Source organism: Artibeus jamaicensis, unplaced genomic scaffold (genome assembly GCF_021234435.1).
Source record: "Artibeus jamaicensis isolate MK-2021 breed Jamaican fruit bat unplaced genomic scaffold, CSHL_Jam_final contig_2377, whole genome shotgun sequence".
Taxonomy (NCBI): Eukaryota; Metazoa; Chordata; class Mammalia; order Chiroptera; family Phyllostomidae; genus Artibeus; species Artibeus jamaicensis.
In genome coordinates, this window is record NW_026521496.1 from 566,799 (window position 1) to 586,697 (window position 19,899).

The following is a 19,899-nucleotide window of genomic DNA, read 5'->3' on the forward strand; positions in this document are numbered from 1 at the left end:
TCTAAATTTAAAGAAAACTATAAAACCGCAGATCCTAGAAGTTGTAAACAGGATAAACACAAAAACCACACCAGGGCAAACTGTAATCAAGCTGTGGAAAACTAGTCACAAAGAGAAAAGTTTAAAGCAGCACCCCCCCAAAAGTGGAGAGCACATATTATCCACAGGAACAAAGATAAGAAATATGCAAGAAAGCAATGGAACGACAGCTTTAAAATTCTGGAAGAAAAAATTATCAAGGTAGAACTCTATACCCAGTGAAAATATCCTTCAGCCATTAAGACAAAATACTTTTCAAACAAAAGCTTAATTTATTGCTAGGAGACCTATATTATAAAAAAAGTGAACTCAAGTTCTTTAGGCAGAATGAAACTTTTATCAGGTGGAAACCTGGATCTGCTCAAAGGATTGAAAAATGCTGGAAAAGGTAAATATATGGATAAATGTAAAAGATTTTTTAAACTCATCTTTTAGTTTTTTAAATTAATTTATTTTTAGAGAAAGGGTAAGAGACAGAGAAAGAGAGGGAGGGAAACATCAATGTGCAGTTACTTTTCATGTGCCTGCCATGGGGGACCTGGCTTGCAGCCCAGGCATGTGCCCTGCCTGGGAGTAGAACCAGCGACCTTTTGGTTCACAGGCCGGCACTCAATCCACTGAGCTACACCAGCCGGGGCTTTTAAATTTGTTTAAATAACCATTTAGGGTCAGGTTGGGAGCAGCCCTTAGTGGCTGACTATAAAGAAATGCCATGGAGGAATGAGGCAGTCTATCAAGCTGGTGCCAAAGTAAGTAGAGCAATGTATTCCAGCCAAACGTGGCATAGTCCAGCTGGGGATACAAGGGCCATGATCCAGAATTGGACATAGCCGGTGCGTTCTAGCCTGAGCATTGCATCTCTTGACTGGTATGAGCAGCTATCTAGCCTACCTGTGCCCCCTACTGGGGCCTCTACAGCAGATGCCTCTACTGTGAGATGTCTTGCCTGGTTGGGCTCTAAATCTTCTCTTTGCCCCTTCCTTTAAGCTTCTTAGTTCTCTCCACTGAAGTATTGGCATCATGACCTGTAATTGGACACCCTAGCCACAAAAGGGACTTGGTAAAGGTATCCTTAGTTATATACCTGATTTAATCACTGGGACTTTATTATTTTTGAAATTCCAGAATTTTACCTTTACATATATAGAAACATAATACGAATTGATCGATGACTTAGTAAAAAGAGATTAGAAAACTTGCTTTCTCAAACCAGAGCTGCAACATCTATGTTTGAAGAAGCTGAAAAAGATGAACCTGAAGTACTAGTGAGGGCTCTGACTCACAGAAGGAAGACATTTACATCAAAGACATAGGGTAAAACTGTAAGTAAGACAGAAAAATATGATTAAAATACTTTTATATATGTCATTAATTTGCCTTCTAAGATCTTATTTATGCACAGGATATTTTCAGAGTTTCAAAATAATTTGCTATTTAAGTAGTGGCATCATTTTCAGACCATTCATTGATAGTTAAAGGAAAACTGAATATTTTAAATGTGGACATGATGAGTTTATCAAAGCCCCCCAAAATTATTAGAGCTTTTCAAACTAGAAATGAAAAAGTCACTGAAGCATCTTATGCATATGCTATTGCACTGGATGGGCTGGAGAAACGTACATCACAGCCTTGAGACCAATAAGCCTTGGACAATGTACATTGCTCAACGCCTACTGGATGAAAGAAAAGCTGGTAAAATAAGTCAGAGCTCTGTCTCTTTTCAGTGGTAAAGTAACTTGTTTATTTAAACATTTAGCTGTAAACATGAAGACTTAGTTGTTATTTCATTTGAAGAATTGTACTTTCACTTTACAAACAGCCAAGGCTACCAATGTGGCTGGACTTGCTGTTTTGCTTTATAGCCATGTGGTATCAGCACCAACTAATCTTTGAAGAAGACTTTTGTATGTGCACGGTTGGCAACAAACACAAGTAGTACTAAAATATTGAAAATGCTGAATAACTTGTTTGAATCTCATGGTTTATCCTGAGCAGCTTGGTTTGTATTTGCACGGACCTCCAAAAGCAATGGCGGGTAAAACTGCTGGCACTACGGTACAAATTAAGGCAGTAGCACCAAAGTACACCAGCAGTTATTTTTTTATTTACTGTCATGTACTCACAGTAAAAAAAAATCCAATTTTATTTAAGAATGTCCTTGGTGAAGCAGTAAAAACTATTAAATCTTGATCTTGGATTTAATATTGTGTGACAAAATAGGAGATATGCAGAAGTTGCTTCTGTTATAAACTATACTATGGTAGTTGTCTTGAGGAAAAGCACATCTGTGATTAATTTGTGGCTTAAGTAGCCACTTTTCATGGAACACCATTTTTGCCTGAAAGAACAACTGATGAAAAAAACATGATTAAATACTTGGGTACTTGGCAGACATTTTCTCAAAAATGAAGTAAGCCTATCACTTTAGGATAAACACTGACATTATTTGTTGCCATTGATAATATTCATGTTTTTCAGAGAAAGTTAGAATTTTGAAAAACATTCTGCCACTGTAAGCTTGACAGCTTCCCAAAACTTAAGCTTTGTTCCAATGAGATCGACAGTGATATCAGTTAATGTGATTTTTTTGATATTGTATAAAATGTTTCAACATTTGCAAGATTTGCATAACTTAGTCAACCAATATTTTCCAAAAAATCAATATTATAAGATGGGTCAAATACCCATTTAAAGTATAAGATGACTGAATTTTAATGTAACAGTAGATAAAAAGGTCATTGATAGGGTTTCAGATTCCACCACCATTTAAGAAACTATCACCTTTAAGAAACTATCATTTGTAGAACTTTGTGTAGTATCAAAGAAGAATATCCATAATTACTGGAAAAGGTTATTAAAATACTTCATCCTTTTCCAACTATGTATCCATGGGAAGCTGAATTTTCTTCATACACTTTAACAAAAATGTTAAAACACACTAAAAGTAAAAGCAGGTATGAGAAATAAACTGTCATCTATTATAGCCAGATGTTAAGGATGTGCACAAATGTATAGCAATGTGTTCTTCTCATGAAGTTTTTTTTTTTTTTGTCTTGGAAAATACAGGTGTTTTTTTTTTTTTAATCCCAACACATTATTTGTGTGAACATGTACTGGATTTATTATCCTTATTTTAAATGAATTGATAAATACTTTTAAAACTAGAAAAACAATTGATTCTTTACAGCAAGACAGTAAATATATCATGGAATTTATAACATATGCAAAAGTAAAAATATCTGACTGCAATAACACAAAGGAAGGAACAGGAAAAGTGGGAGAACATTGTTGTAAGGGTGCTATATTGTACATGAGGTAGTATAACAGTATTTGAAGGTATACTATGATAAGTTCACAATGCATACTCTAAACCCCAGAGCAACCACCAAAAAACTTATAGATAAAAAGCAAATAAAAGAGATAAATGAAATCCAAAAAAACCCATTTAATTCAAAAGATGACAGGAAAATAAAAGAAAGGAACAGAGAACATATGGGATAAATAGAAAACAAATAGAAGGATGGATTTAGCCTTGGTTGGTGTAGCTCAGCAGATTGAGCACCAGCCTGCAAATGAAAGGGTCACTGGTTCAATTCTCAGTCAGGGCACATGCCTGGGTTGTGGGCCAGGTCACTGATAGGGGGCACGTGAGAAGCAACCACACATTGATGTTTCTCTCCCTCTCTTTATGCTTCTCTTCCCTTCTCTCTAAAAAGAAATAAAATCTAAGAAAAAAGAAAGATGGATTCAAATGTAACATATTAATTTACTTAAAGGTCAGTTATCTAGGAACCCTGTCAAAAAGGCAAAAGATGATCAAAATGGATAAAAAAATCAGGACCCAACTATATGCTATCTACAAGAAAAACCATTTAAATATGAAGATACAATAGGTTAAAAAAGATATATATATATATATATATATATATACCACACAAATAATAATCATATGCAAATAGTTGTGACAATATTAAAATCGAACACAGTAAACTTCATAACAAGGAATATTATCAGAGATAAAGGGGTATTTCATAATAATAAAGGATTAAATCATCAAGAACATATAACAAACCTAAAAATGTCTACATCTAAAAACAAAACTTCAAAACTACATGAAACCCAAAATGACAAAACCAAAAAGAAAAGCAGCCAAATCCAAAATTATGGTTGGAGATTTCAATTCTCTCAGTAATTGACAGAACAAGCACACAGAAAACTAGGAATATAGAAGACATAAACAACATTCTTAATCTATCTGACCTAATTAATAATAATAGAAAATGGTATCCAATAACAGTAAAATACACATTCTTTGCAAACTGCATATGAAACATTTACCAAGACAGATTATCCACTGGGTCACAAAACAAATTTCAGTAAGTATAAAAGTACTAAACTCATGCAAAGTATATTACCTGAGCACAACAAAATTAAAATTAATATAAATAGAAAAATATCTGAAAAGTCATTAAATATCTGGAACTTAATTTTTAAAACCCCATGCTTCTAAACAACCCATCAAAGAAGAAAATCAGAAAATATTTTGAGTGAAATAAAAATGACAACATATCAAAATTTCTGGGATACAGTTAAAGTAGTGCTTAGATGAAAATCTATAACATGAAATATTTATATTAGAAAAGAGGAAATGTTTAAAATCAATGAACTAAATTTCTATCATAAGAAACCAGACAAATAACTAAAAATCAATACAAGGAAATAACAAAGATATGAGCAGCAATAATAAAAGAAAAATAAAGTCAATGAAACTAAAAGCTGGTTCTTTGGGGGGAAAAAAAACTACAGTTCAATAAAACTGATAAACCACAAGCCAAAATGATCACAAAAAAGGACAGAAATTAGCAATACAAGGAATGAAAGACTGGATATCACTACAGCTCTATAGACATTGAAAGAATGATAAGGGAATATTATGAATGAATTGGCAAGTCCCTTGAAGACAAATTATCAACATGGAAGCAAGAAGAAACAGAAAACCTGCCCTGGCTGGTGTAGCTCAGTGGATTGAGTGCAGGCCTGTGAACCAAACAACCGTGGTTCAATTCCCAGTCAGGGCACATGCCTTTGTTGCAGGCCAGTTCCCAGCAGGGGATGCACGAGAAGCAACCATACATCGACATTTCTCTCCCTATCTCCTTCCCTTCCCCTCTAAAGATAAATAAATACAATCTTAAAAAAAAAGAAGAAACAGAAAATCTGAATAGCCATATAACTATTTAAAAAGTAGAATTCATCATTTCAAACCTTCCCATGAAAAAAACTACATGCTCAACTGTTTTTCACTCCATACTCAAATGAATTCTATCAAACCTTTAAGTAAGATTATTATCAATTTTACATGAACTCTTTCAGAAAATAGAGGAGGCAGGGATACTTTCCAAGTCATTTTATAAGATGAGCATTGCCCTGATTGTAAAACTAGACAAAGATATTACAAGGAAAGAAAACAACAGGTCAACAACATCCCTTGCAAACACAGACACAAAATTTGTTGACAGAATTTCAGCAAACTAAATCCAGCAATATATAAAGTGGTTAATATACCATGGCCAAGTAGGGTTTATCCCAGGAATGCAAGGTCACTTCAATATTAAAATAAAGGCACAATTAGAGGATACCACAAGATCATTTCAATAGATGAAGAAAAAGCATTTCACAAAATCCAATACTCATTTGTGAGAATAATTCTCAGTAAATTAGGAATAAAATGAAACTTTCTTAATCTTATAAAAAACATTTACCAAAAAACACCCACTACAACTAACATCACAATTCCACACTTCATTGTGAAAGATGAAGTGTTTTCCCCCTGTGATTGGGAACAAGACAAGGATGTTCACTCTTATTACTTCTATTCAGCCTTGCATTGGAGATCCCAAAAGTATAATAAGGCAAGAAAAAGAAATAAAAGTCATGAACATTATAATAGAATAAGTAAAACTCTATTCACAAATGACATGTTTGTATACATGGAACAAGCTAAGGAATCTACGAAAAAGCTACTGGTAACATTAATTAATGATCTTGAATAACGTAACATTGCTAAACTCATTAATTAATGATCTTGAATAATGTAACATTGCTAAACTCATCATAACTGAGTTAATTCAAGTTAATTAAATCAAGTTAATTCTATAAATCAAGTTAATTCTTTTCAATGGTTACATATATTCCCTCATATGAATGAGGCATAGTTTATCTAACACTCCATCAAAAGTAGCTGGCTAAGGAAATATTTTTGTTCACTAAATTTTGTTTATAAGCCTATGTGATGATTCAGGTGTTACATATAACTGATATATCTGTGTAAATGTATACATATACACATATATGAGTGCACAATACAATATAACTGCCTTACTCTATTTTTTAATTGTTGTTCAACTACAGCTGTCCCAATTTTTCCTCTTTGCTCCCGGCTGCTCCACCCATCCCCGCTCCCTCAGTCAGTCCCCACCCTGCTGTCCATTACCATGAGGCCTTACTCTCTTTTAAATCATGGAATACAAATAGTATTACTGGAATACAGAACATTTTCATATATAATAGCCCATAAGTCTTATTACATGGAGTGGGTGCTTTGCTAAATTAACCACCCATTGGTGTTTTTTATGAGACCCCCGTGTCACCTTTGGGCTTTCCCTATGGTAGACATACCTGGGCCAGTCATATGAGCAGGCTTCATTCCTCTCAGCTTTCCCAGCTGGGCTCAATGCTTCTTCCAGCTGGAATTACTTCCTTATTCCATTCCTGGCTTACCAACCTGGCTCCCCAATTCCTGGGCTTGGACTAACTCCCGGACCACTGGCTTGATGGCAACACTAGTTTTGCATCTCATGAGGGTTCTGATTAAAATCTCACCACTAATCAGTTTTTTAATTAATTAATTAATTTATTTATTTATTTATTTATTTATTTATTTTTAGAGAGAGAGGGAGGGAGAAAGAGAGGGAGAGAAACATCAGTGTATGGTTGCCTTTTGCATGCTCCCTACTGGGGTCTTGGCCCACAACCCATGCATGTGCCCTGACTGGGAATTGAACTTGTGATGCTTTGGTTTGCAGGCTGGGACTCAATCTGCTGGGTCACACCAGCCAGGGTTCATCACTTCTACTGAACATTTGTGTTGGGCTTGCCTCCCCAAGTTCCTTCTCTTCCTTTGCCAACGGGTCAACATCCCTTGCAAACATCCCAAGAGTCCACTATTTTGCCAATGCTTTTCCACTGAATACATCTAATTCCTTCAGCTGGTATCGACCTGGTACTTCTTGCAACGAATGGGTAGTTGCTATTAGAGTGAAACTGTTTCCACACACAAAAAAGGCTAGATTATGAATCCAATTGTTCCATTTTAAAAATAGAAGTTTTCTAATGTGAATTGAGATAAATATTACTCAATCACTCACTGATTCAATTGTTCATTCAATGAATCAATACGAGGTGGGTGGTTAACACTCTGCTATGCATTGAGGGGGAATGCAGACAACCAAAGCATAAATGACCAAGTAATGGTGCAGACTCTATGTGTTACAGGAGTGTACTTGAACTTCTTAGCAGAGTTGCCTTTCTCCAGTCTCTTCCTTTGCAATCTATCTTCCATGCTCTACCAAGTGAGCTTTCTAAAAACCAATGCTCAACTGTTTTCACAGGAAAAAGTGAGACTCTTTAATGTAGCATTCAAGGGTCTTCACTCTCTGGCCCCGATTTCCAACCAAGCCTTTATCCTTCCCATTCTCACTCATAAACCTTATGTATCAAACTTCTCAGTGATCCCATGAGGCATCAGGGTTTTTCCAATCTGCTTCCCTTTGCTTAGAATGCTTTTCCCACTTCTTCCAGTCAGCTTCCAAGATTCAGTTCAAAGTTTTGATGAAACATTTCCTCTCTGCTCCTCATCTTTCTTGGATTTGAGCACATTATTCTATTGCCTTTATTAGACGATGAGATTTTTGAGCGTACTGGGTTTATCTTGTTAGCATTTGTATCCCTGAATCCAGGTCTGAATAGGGCCTGACAAGTAGCAGTGGCCCAATGAATATTTGTTAAGTGAATTAAGGAACATTTAATAAATGTGAAGAAAGAGCTGAAAGGGTTTTGGTATATTTAGGTAAGGGATTGGTAAGGGCATATGATTTGAAGCTGGACCTATGAAGACAGTAGAGAGGTGGGGGAAAGACACTGGAGGAGAAGGAGGAGGAGGAGGAGGAGGAGGAGGAGGAGGAGGAGGAGGAGGAGGAGAATTACCCCAATGACAGAAGAACAAAAGCCCAAGACTGAGAGCGAAGACAGTGAGGGAGTCAGCCAGACTGTGGCTGACTGCTGCAGTCTTGACCTTGTCACGGACTATATTTCTCAATTATATTTTCAGCTCCTGGAGGGCAAAGTACTTTGTATACTCCTTTGTATCCTGTTTATATTTGATGCACATCTCTATAGCCATTGTTCCTCCTTTCTTGTGGTTTTTATTCTGCTTGGTAATACGATTATTTGTATATCTACACATTCCCCCAGCACTTATACCACCCACCTTCCTGGCTGCTTGAGGTAGGGGATAAGGCCTTGGTGTGTTTGCATCTTCCAAGACACTTAGCATAGTGCCTGGCACACAATGGGTGCTCAATAAATATTTTTTGCTTTACCATTTGTTGAAATGATTACAGAGGGCCACAAGCATATTTGTGTGCAAATGTGTATTGTGCCACAAAACTTATATATGCCTTCACACTGTGGAGTCTGTGTTTGGCAATTTTATTAAAATATTACCTTATTGTACTTGGAAGGCTGTCATTTCAATTTCTTTCTATGTTCCTTCTTGGATGACTCACATCTCTAATACCAGAAGGATATGACAGAAGGGATTCAAAAAGGGTTTGGACGAATTTATGAATGACAGAGTCATAAATGTCTGGTTATAAGAAGTCATCAGGAACATGCAAAGGGGAAGGAGAAAATTTAGACTTCAAAGATGCCTATTATGTGCCAAGAACTGGGTTAGGCTTTCATTTAGTCTGGCATAATACATCAGTATGAAGACAGGACATGTCTATCTATAAGGCCAAGCCCATGCTCACCGAGGCACATAGCTTCCCACATGCCAGAGGCAATATTCATTGTTACTAAAATTTTATCAACCTTTTAAGACAGATGAATCTATGGATTTGCATTGTTTCCTAGGAATAGAACACATTCTCAACTCAGGCTTGTATATGCTTAAAACTGTTTTTTGACAGAACTTGATCAGTTTTTCAGGTCTTGATGCTTTAAATTAGAATGCAGTTTGAGATATTTGCACAGCAATAACAATGATTATATTTGTTCACAAATGTAATTTGTTCACTTACTCTTACATTTCATAAAGCTTCCAAATACTGAATAAAGGTAAGCCAAGTCAAAGAAAGAGACTTCTATGAATCCTGCCACCAGCAAACTGTCTCAAATTATAGTTTGCCTTCTATTTGTATTCTAGATACATTGAGTGTTTTTTGTGAGGTACATATTACACCTCATCTGTGGTGAGAAGAAAATTGGAAGGAAATTAGTTTAAGTTGTTTGTAATTTTTTAAAAATAATAGTAACTTTCAAAAACATAATGCTCCAGTGCACAGCTTCTGCATCTGGCGCGATTCAAAATGTTATAACCGAAGTACCATCTCTATACCTTGGGAATTGGCTTGAGAAAAGTGGGAAGCAGGTATGGGTTCATTATTATAAAGTCAAACAGTCTAAGGCCTGTGGCTACACATCCTGATCTGTGATAACGTGCTTCCTGCCAGGTGTGGAAGTAGGTGGGAAGAGAAGAGATATACCTTTGGGTAAGGGATTATCAGCACATTTACAGGGCCCAGATAGCTTTCTATTAACCTGTTTTGAGAGAACTAGAACAGTTATCTTGGCTTTGGGAAATATAAACCCTATCTCATATGATTAAACAAAATGCTGAGGGTTCAAATGACAGTTCACATTTTGGTGGTCCTGCCCCAACCTCTGTTTACCGTTAATCATTGGAAAAACACCAGACCTGTCTTTGTGGTGAGTCTGTGTTTCTTAAATTTTACATTACTCAAAGAGAATTTAGAGATCAGGACTACCACCAAAGAACATAGGTGCAACATACTGCTATGGGACTTTTTAAAGATAGACCAGAACATAGCTTATACATTGAGAAAACTGCCGCTTCTTTTTTGAGGTAGGGGATGAAAATACATACATATTCCAAAGAGTTCTTTGTGTGAACAGGTGACCCCTTCCCATAGTCTCTGTAATTAATTGAGAAATTAAAGTTGGTTGGCCTTTGAGATCTCTTGTAAAAAAGGCAGAAGGTCTTGGATATTTTGGAACAAGAGTCCACTATTCTGCCAAGACAGTGTGTTATTGTTATTGGAGTGTCTCTCAACAAAACGGTATTGAGTAGTGAGGACGTGATTTTGATTAGGTGGAATGACTCAGCTCTTCCCCTTAAAGAAGAGAGGACTTGTCAGAGCCTTACTTACCTCATGATCTGGGATCTCAGAGGATAGTGTTTTCCCTAGGATGACCCCGGTCAAGTATGTCCAGCATCGAGCCGTGTTGGCAAGGTTATAGCCTCCTGTCTCCACCAAGAATTGTGAAGTTAGGAAAGAATAGTCACAAAACAGCAGGAAAAGGGAGAGGGGGAAGAAAGGGGAGAAAATGTTTTAATAAAAGGGCTAAAAAGACAACTTGCAGAATTTCACCCCAACGTCCCTTTATATTTTTAAACCAGCTAGTAGGCAGAATTTAGTGGACCAGTCAGACCATGAACTGTGTGGAACTGGGAAGTTCAAGGCCTCCAAAGATTAAAAAGGTCCTTGTCTTGGAACAAATATGCGCCTGGGGATGCTAAGCTCCTCAATTTCATCAAGAGTCATTGGTAAGAATGAGATTCCTGGAACCTGGATTCTTGAGATGACCTACCTAGTGTGAAGGTTCCTGTGATGAATTTTGCAACAATTCTATAAAATGACTGCTGGACATGGTTTGTACATTAAATCTATTGGCAGATATAGTTCTAAGATACATCCAAGAAAGAGAAAAGGAAAATGCTAACAGAAACAGACTCCCTTCTTTTAATATCAGCATTCCTCTTCTCCACAAAATACAGGCTTAGTAACAGAGATCAAAGAGAATGCGGTGAGGAAGGGGACTGTTGACTGACACTCTGATCCATCTCATCAGGTCCTGGCACAATCACCCGGAAGCCATATTATACTGGCTAATATACTGGCTAGTAATCAGCATATTTTTATTCTGAATAGATGTGCTCAGCCATGCAAGCGTTAGAACATTGGCCTTTAGCTTAATTCCAAGAGTGTAAGGATAAAATGGAATGATTTCCTAACCTCACTGCAGCCTGAGGAAAATATAACCTCATCTATTTTAGGTAGGGCAATCATAAAATTTATCATCCAAATACGGCACACTTTAAAAATTATTAATTAATTAATTAATTAATTTATAGAGAGATGGGAAAGGAGGGAGAAAAAGGAAAGAGACATTGATGGGAAAGAGAAACATTGGTCAGTTGCCTCTTGTACAACCTTTCGCTTTGTGGGACGAGGCCCAACCAACTGAGCCACACAGGTCAGGGCCAAACGCTACACTTTTAGGAGTGAAAGGAGACACCATTAATAATTACACTGAGATAATACGTATAAATTGTGACATGTGGTCACCCTTTCCCTAAGTCTTTCTACTTGAAAGGTCAGGGATGCTGGAGCTTCTGGAGTGTGTCTTTTAGGCTTCAAATAGGTCCACTGAAGCTTAGGGACACGGTCAACTCTATGAATTTGTGTGTTATTGGGAATTGAAATTTTAAGTGAAATACTAGAAGTATCTCTTTAAACACTCCTGATTTAGAAAATAGGAATTTCTAAGGTTGACTTATTGGGAGTGATTATTTGTCTTTATTCATTTATTTTAAAATATATTTTATTGATTATGCTATTACAGTTGTCCCATTCCCCCCCTTTATTCTCCTCCACCCTGCACATCCCCTCCCACCTGCTTTCCTCCCCCCTTTAGTTCATGTCCATGGGTTGTACATGTAAGTTCTTTGCCTTCTACATTTCCTATACTATTCTTAACCTCCCCCTGTCTATGGGGGTGATTATTTGATTTCAAAAGAGTCACTACAGGTTTTAAGTAATAAGTTCTCTCTGGAGTACATACCATATAATTTCCAAAAATTCCATTTATGCATAGCATTTTCAGGAATACACATATTTCAAAAGCCAAAACTTTGGGCTGAAAAAGCTAAGAGGCTTTGAAAATGCTAACAACAGTTGAATTGAAACAGATATGTATTGTGAAAAGGGTTCTTTTTTCTTCTTCCCTAACTGTACCTGTATCTTAATCACCATCCTTTGTGCTGTCAAGGAAAGTAATATGTCACACAATACTTATCAATTTTATCTTCTCCCTGAGTTGAAGTTAATACAGTTCTTTCTGGTTTTTTATAAGATGTTGTCTCTTGTAAACACCTTTAATTTTGATCCCTCTAGAATTTGAGGTTGCCAAAGGACCAGGCTTGTGTATTTTTACTGAATGCTCATTCATATTCATAAGGCCTTCCTACAGTCTCCTCTAATTTTGGTTTTTACAACAGGTTGACAAAACAACAAACTATTAGCTGTTGGATAATACATTCATTGTATGCTCAATCTAATTTGACCATGTTGTTTTAACACATTGATCGATTCATCCAGTAAAATAAAGATTATGCCAGACAGATAGACGATTCTAAGCAAAGTATCTTCAAAGGTAGTTGAAGTTGAGAAAGGTCCCTTTCACAGATGTGTAAATGTTTCTGTTGAACAGACTCAGCCTTCTGTTGGTTATGTCATATAAAACGTCAGTACACATTGAAGGCAAGAATCTCCAATAGCCTTTTTGGATATCTCAGTTTTACTTTGTTTTAACAAATCTATGCATTTTTAGGAGGGTGAGGGGCATAAGTCATTTCCGATATCAGTTTAGGCTTAATGAATTCATGTGTTTTCTACACATATTTGGGTGGGGTTAGAATTTTAGTGCTGTTTCCATAAGATTATTATTAGAACTGAGAGTCAAATACTACATTGAGAGGAGATGGATCAGAGTCCCCTGTTGACGCTCTCTATTCTTAATAAGATCTGGTGTCACCTTTAACCCAAAGACATTTGCTTCAGGAATTGAACATTTTGCTTCAGAGTGCCAAGAAGTCAGTGCATATACCAAACTAAGCAGAAGTGTGTCAGAGTACTGCCTTATGCCAAACTGTAAAGGTAGCAGAATTCACTGACTCAGGCTCCTGGACCACTGGACCATTTTATTAGATACCATCTAATCTAAGAAAGTCAAGTTTTCCTCGGTGTCAATAAATGCAATGTAGAAGAAGGTCAACAAATTCTCCTGGGCGACCTTCCTTTGTACTCACCTCCTCCCAAAATGAGTGTCGCCAATTTCCACTGAAGGATGTACTTAAGACACTTGCCGATTCCCACTGGAGTCATGTTAAAAGAGCACATGGGATCCCCAGCTATTGTATCAGCTCCCAGCTGTAAGACCACTGCTTTGGGATTAAAGGCAATGTAGACCTCCTTCAGTACACTGTAGAAAAGAGAAGGAATACAAAAATGGCAGAAAATGATAGGTCAGTTTGGTCTAGGAGTGGTGGTGGTGCAGCCAGTGGGAGGTATAGTTGAATCAGGAAATAGTGAAGGAAAAAATATCCAACTTGTCAAACTCATCAAACTTTCCATTAGAAAGGGTGAATCAGACTCTATGTCAATTATACCTCAGTAAACTGATTTACAAAAAAAATTCTATCCACCTCCCTACTCACCAAGGACCAAATTTGCCCTGAGTTTTAGAACTCATACTCCCTTGAAACATTATTATTAATTTAACTTCAATAGCCACAGTACATAGTGTACACATATACTCCATTTTACAGTCTGGGAAAATAAGACATACATATTGACTAGACAGTAAAGATTATTTCTGATAATTAAGACTGTCAACATACTTTGACTTTATCACTTAGTTATCACTGGGGGCTGGTGAAGAGCATTACATGCTTTGAAAGCACAAACATTTATCAGCTTAATTTTTATTATGCTAAAGGATCGAAATTGAGAGCAGGTTGACAGTGACCAGAGGGGAGAGGGGAGGGAATTTCAGGGAAAAAGGGGAAGGATTCACAGGAACAAGTATAAAGGACACACGGACAAAAACAAGGAGGGGGTACAAACGGGAGGGAGGTGGGGAGGGCTGGGGGGTGGGCTGGGATGGGGGTAAAAGGCAGAAAACAGTACTTAAACAATTAACATAAAATAAAAAATTTAAAAAAAAAGGATTTCTGGGTTAAGAAATGCAGTGCCTCCCTAATTCATATGTAACCAGAGTATTATAGGGAAGGGAATGACAACAACTGCTCCAAAATTATAAATCTGAAAACAGCATAGAGAACAAACTGTAGTAGGTAAGAATGAGCATAATTTGCGGTAGAATCATTAAATGCTATCAAATCAACCTAACAGCTTTTTTTAAAGTCAGAAGCCTTATAAAGGAAAAGGAAGTTGTCAATGTGACAGATGACCTTAGTCTGGTTTCCAGTATTATCATTAATTGAATACTGACAATGTCCAGAATGCATTCCTAGGAGTTATAAGGTCCCTGCTCTCAAGGGGCTTACAATCTAGTTCCCAGACAAAACATATTCCAGTACTCAAGGGCCTGAGTAACTCTCACAGAGACATATAAACATGTGCAAATTAACATACTTCAGAGTTGAGAAAATGCAGAGTCAAAAAGTGATTAAAAATGCTGAGGTTAATAACCCCTTCACAGTCAACATGTCAAATTATACCAGGGCAGCAAAAACAGAAACATCCCAGATCCTTCTGAAACTGCAAAAAGAACTCAGGGATATAAAATGCCAATATCTCAAATTCATATGTAATATGGGCGTTGAAACTATTGAGAAGTGCTCAGCTGCAGAGCCATTCTTTGACTCAAAAGACTGTTTTGGTTTGATTTCTCATCTACACAGACAAATATTGAGTGATTGTGGAGATTATAAGAATATTATAAAACTTATGACATATGATATTCAATACAGGAATACTCAGCCCTAGCCTCTCTCTCACATGCTTATCTCCTGGGTGCAGAGAGATGATAAGCCACCTGGACAGTTAGCCAACATTTATTGAACATCTGCATGTACAGAGCTCCCTATTAGCTACTGCCGTGAGACACAGCGGAAGGAATGATCTCTGTTCTAGAAAGGTTTATGGCATAATGGGGAGCAGGGGGAGTCAAGAAAGACTAACGTTTTCTCATTCATTCTTTTTTTACTTCATTTTTATTGTTTACACTATTACCAATGTCCTACCCCCATTTTGCCTGCCTCCCTCCACCCTCCCCACTTTCCTCTAGTCATCTCCTCACTGTTGTCCATGTCTATGCATATATGTTTTTTGGCTAATCCCTTCGCCTTCTTTCATCCAGTGCCCCTTCCCCTCTGGCAACTTTCTGACAAGGGGTTAATTTCCAAAATACATAAAGAACTTATACAACCCAACACCAGGAAGACAAAACAATCCAATTAAAAATGGGCAAAGGGCCTTAATAGACACTTCTCTAAAGAGGACATACAGATGGCCAGTAGACATATGAAAAAATGCTCAATGTCACTAATCATCAGAAATGCAAATTAAAACCCAATAAGATATTGCCTCACACCCACCAGAATGGCTACCATCGGTAAATCAACAAACAAGTATTGATGAGGATGTGAAGAAAAGGGAACCCTCGTGCACTGTTGGTAGGAATGCAGATTGGTGCAGCCACTGTGGAAAACGGGATGGAGTTCCCTCTTTCATTTTGTCCTTACTTTGCACACATTAACTGAGTGACTGCCCTCTGTGTGTCCAGCATATAACGGTACCAGACATTGCAGGAACAAAGATGAATGTGGCACAGTTCTTATCTTTGCATGGCTCAGAGCAAAGGGGAAGACTCAGATTATGTCAATAAATAATTAAAATACAATGATACATGAAGTACCAAAGATGGCACAGAGGAGAGAGTAATCAACTTTTTTCAGATGATGTTAGAAAGAGCCCTACAAGGGTAACTCATGACTTAGGTCTTAAAAGATGAGGAAAACTACAGTGAGCCACCTATCAAAATGGCTAAAATGAAAAAGAGTAATAACATCAATTGCTGGTGAGGCTATGGAAAAACTACATCATAGATACCTTGTAGGGAGAATGTAAAATGGTATAGCCAGTCTGGACAATACTTTGGCTGCTCCTGTCAAAACTAAAAGCAGACTTATTGTACAATCCAGCAGTTGTATTCTTGGGCATTTATTCAAGAGAAATTGAGATACTTTCACAAAGGAACTTGTACATAAATTTCACAGAAGCTGTATTTTTCCCAATCCAAACTTGAAACAACTCAGATATACTTCAACAAGTGAGTAATTAAACAAACTGTGGCACATGCATACCACTGGAATATTGCTCATCAGTAAAAAGAAACAAACTGCTGATCCCTGTAAAAGAACCTGAATGGGTCATCCTACTGGGTGAACACGGGTAATCCCCAAATCTATACTGCATGATTCCACTTACATATCATTTGTGAAATAATAATTAGAGGGATGGAGAACAGATTAGTGATTGCCAGGGGTTAGGGATGGGTGTGGTTGTACAATAGAACCTTGTGGTGACTGTACAGTTCTTTATCTTGACTGTGGAAGCAGTTGTGGTTATGCAAACCCACATACAGCTACACACACACACACACACACACACACACACACACACACACACCAGTACATGTGTCACTGGTGAAAACTGAATAAGCTCTAGGGATTGTACCAATATCAACGTCGTGATTTTTTTTTAATATTTTATTTATTTATTTTTAGAGAGAGGGGAAGGGAAGGAGAAAGAGTGGTAAAGAAACATCAATGTGTGGTTGCCACTCATGTGTCCCCCAGTGGGGACCTGGCCTGCAACCCAGGCATGTGCCCCGACTGGGAATCGAACCGCGATACTCTGGTTCGCAGGCCCGTGCTCAATCCACTGAGCTACACCAGCCAGGGCCAACGTCGTGATTTTGATAATTGTATTATCATTGTGCAAGACATCAGCAATGGAGGAGGATGGAGGAAATGTGCATGGGACTTCTTTGTACATTTCTTTGCAACCTCCTGTGAATCTATGATTAGAAAGAAAAGTAAATAAAAGATTAGGATGGGTAGAGAAAAGGGTAATTGGAAGCTTTGAAAAAAGGTAGGGTATTTTGTATACAGCATAAACATCAAAGCATCAGGAAATGAGGACAGCTCCTAGAGGGCTATATGGTGGACACTTTTAAGTTCAAGACTGGAAGTTTTCATTTGGTTTGACAGTCAAATGGGAGCCGCTGAAAAAGTATGAGATAAGTATTGATGTGGCTGAAAAATAATATTTAGGAAACTTGGTTTTTGCTGTTGCATGTAAGGCCAAAGAGAGAAATTTTGGAGACAGAGGGATTAATAAAAAAGGATATTAAGTATTCTGGGCACAAAAGCAACAGGAAGTGAGGTAAGGCAAATTTGGGAAAATATGAGAGGGCTAGGTGACAGATCCGGTGGGAGGCGTCAAAGGAGAAAACACAGTGTGTATTCTTCCTGTATTACAGGAAGAGGAAAGACAAATTTGAATCTTCCTTTTCCTATTGCTGCTTGCAAATTCCATCTTATTTCCTGTTGTCAGTCTCTCCTTTTCTGAGGTCAATGTCACTTGCTTATACTACTCAAAGATTATGAAATTTCTTATCTGTATACCTGCAATGTATGCTTTCCCCTCCCTTTGAGGATTTCAGCACCTGGTTCACAATTTTTGTCACTCCTTTTCCTTCTCATCATCCTCAGCAGTTCAGTATCCATTCATTCACTAAAACCTTTTTTCTCCTATATAGTTTTGATTTCTTATTGAATTTATTAGAGTGACATTGGTTAATACAATTGTATAGGTTTCAAAGGTACACTTCTATGATACATCATCTGTACATTGTAGTGTGTGTTTACCACCCTGAGTCAAGTCTCCTTCCATCACCATTTATCCCCCCTTTACCTTCTTCTGCTTCCCCCAACCCAGCTTCTCCTCTGGTCATCACCACACTGTAGTCTGTGTCTAGGAGTATTTTTCTTAATCTACTTCCCCTCTTACACCCAGGCCCTCAACTCCCCTCTGACAGCTGTCGGTTTGTTCTCAGTATCTATGAGTCTGTTTCTATTTTGTTTGTTTATTTTGTTCATTAGATTCCACATATAAGTAAAATCATATGGTACTTGTCTGTCTCTGACTGGTTTATTTCACTTAGCATAATGCTCTCCAGGTCCATCTGGGCTGTCACAAAAGGTACTATTTCCTTCCTTTTTACAGCTGTCACTCTGTAAAATCTTGATTCAAGCACCTAATCTTCCCTTGACAGTCACTAGAAGTACCAAAATAAGTAAGACCCAAGGAGCTTGTGGCCCAGTAGGGGAAGAAGACAGAAAAAAAGTAACTATGAGTGTTATAATATTCACTCCTCCGCTCCCCTCCCCTCCCTTACCTACCACCATCACGATGAATTAAAAAAATTTTCATCATCCCTAAAAAAAGCCTTAAACCCATTAGAAGTTACTACGCATTCCCACCATTCTTCACTCCCCCAGCCCCTGGCAACCACTAATCTTTCTGTCTATATGGATATATCTAATCCAATTTTTATATAAATGTGGCCTTTTGTGACCGGTTTCTTTTACTTTTCATATATGTTTTCAAGGTTCATCCATGTTGTAGCATCAGTATTTCACTTCTTTTTATGGCTCAATACTCCATTGTTTCTATGCACCACAGTTTCTTCATCCATTCATCAGTTGATGGACATTTGAGTTATTTCTACTTTTTGGCTCATATGAAAAATGCTGCTATGGATATATGTGTACAGGTTTTTGTCTGAACAAGTTTTCATATCTCTTGGGTATAAACCTCTAAGCAGAATTGCTGGGTCACATGGTAACTCTACGGTTAATCTTTTGATGGACTACCAGAACATTGTCCACAGTGCTGTGCCATGTTACATTTCTACCAGCAATGTATGGGGGGGGGTGTTCCAGATCTTCCACAACTCTGCCAACATTTGTTATTTTCTGGTTTTTAAGAATTGTTATTATAGCTAGCCTAGGGGGTATGGAGTGGTACCTTACTGTGGCTTTGATTTGCATTTAACTGGTGACTAATGATGTTAAGTATCTTTCCATGTGCTATTTGGCCATCTGCATATCTTTTTCAGGATAACATTTGTGCAAGTCCTGTGCACATTTTTAAGTTGGGTCGCTTGTCTTTTTAATATTGAGTTTTGTTTATTTATCCTAAATATAAGTCCCTTATCAAATACATGATTTGCAAAAATTTTCTTCCATTCTATGGGTTGTCTTTCACCTTCTTTTTTTTAAAATTTATTTATTTATTGATTGATTGATTATGCTGTTACAGTTGTTCTATTCCCCCCTTCATTCCCCTCCACCCTACTCCCCTGTCCCCACCATTACCCCCCCTTTAGTTTATGACCATGTGTCTCAACTCCTTTAGATTCTATATTTCCCATGCTATTCTTGACCCCCATCTATTTTCTATCTACTGTCTATGCTACTTATTTTCTGTACCTTCTCCCCCCTTCTCCTCCTCCCACTCCCCTGTTGCTAACCCTCCTTGAGATCTTCATTTCTATGATTCCACTCCTGATCTAGCTGTCCTTTTAGTTTGCTTTTGTTTTAGGTGTGGTTGTTAATAACTG

At 37.4% G+C, this 19,899-nt stretch overlaps 1 protein-coding gene across 1 annotated transcript in view; it reads right to left on the minus strand.

Moving 5' to 3' along the window:
• Window positions 1-19,899, minus strand: part of HDAC8 (histone deacetylase 8) — a 256,878-nt gene that overhangs the window by 124,173 nt on the left and 112,806 nt on the right. The window contains exons 8-9 of the mRNA XM_037145454.2: window positions 13,493-13,665; window positions 10,551-10,645 (exon numbers count right to left, since the gene is read on the minus strand). Coding sequence (XP_037001349.1) covers window positions 10,551-10,645; window positions 13,493-13,665 — 268 coding nt within the window. The remainder of the gene's footprint in view (window positions 1-10,550; window positions 10,646-13,492; window positions 13,666-19,899) is intronic.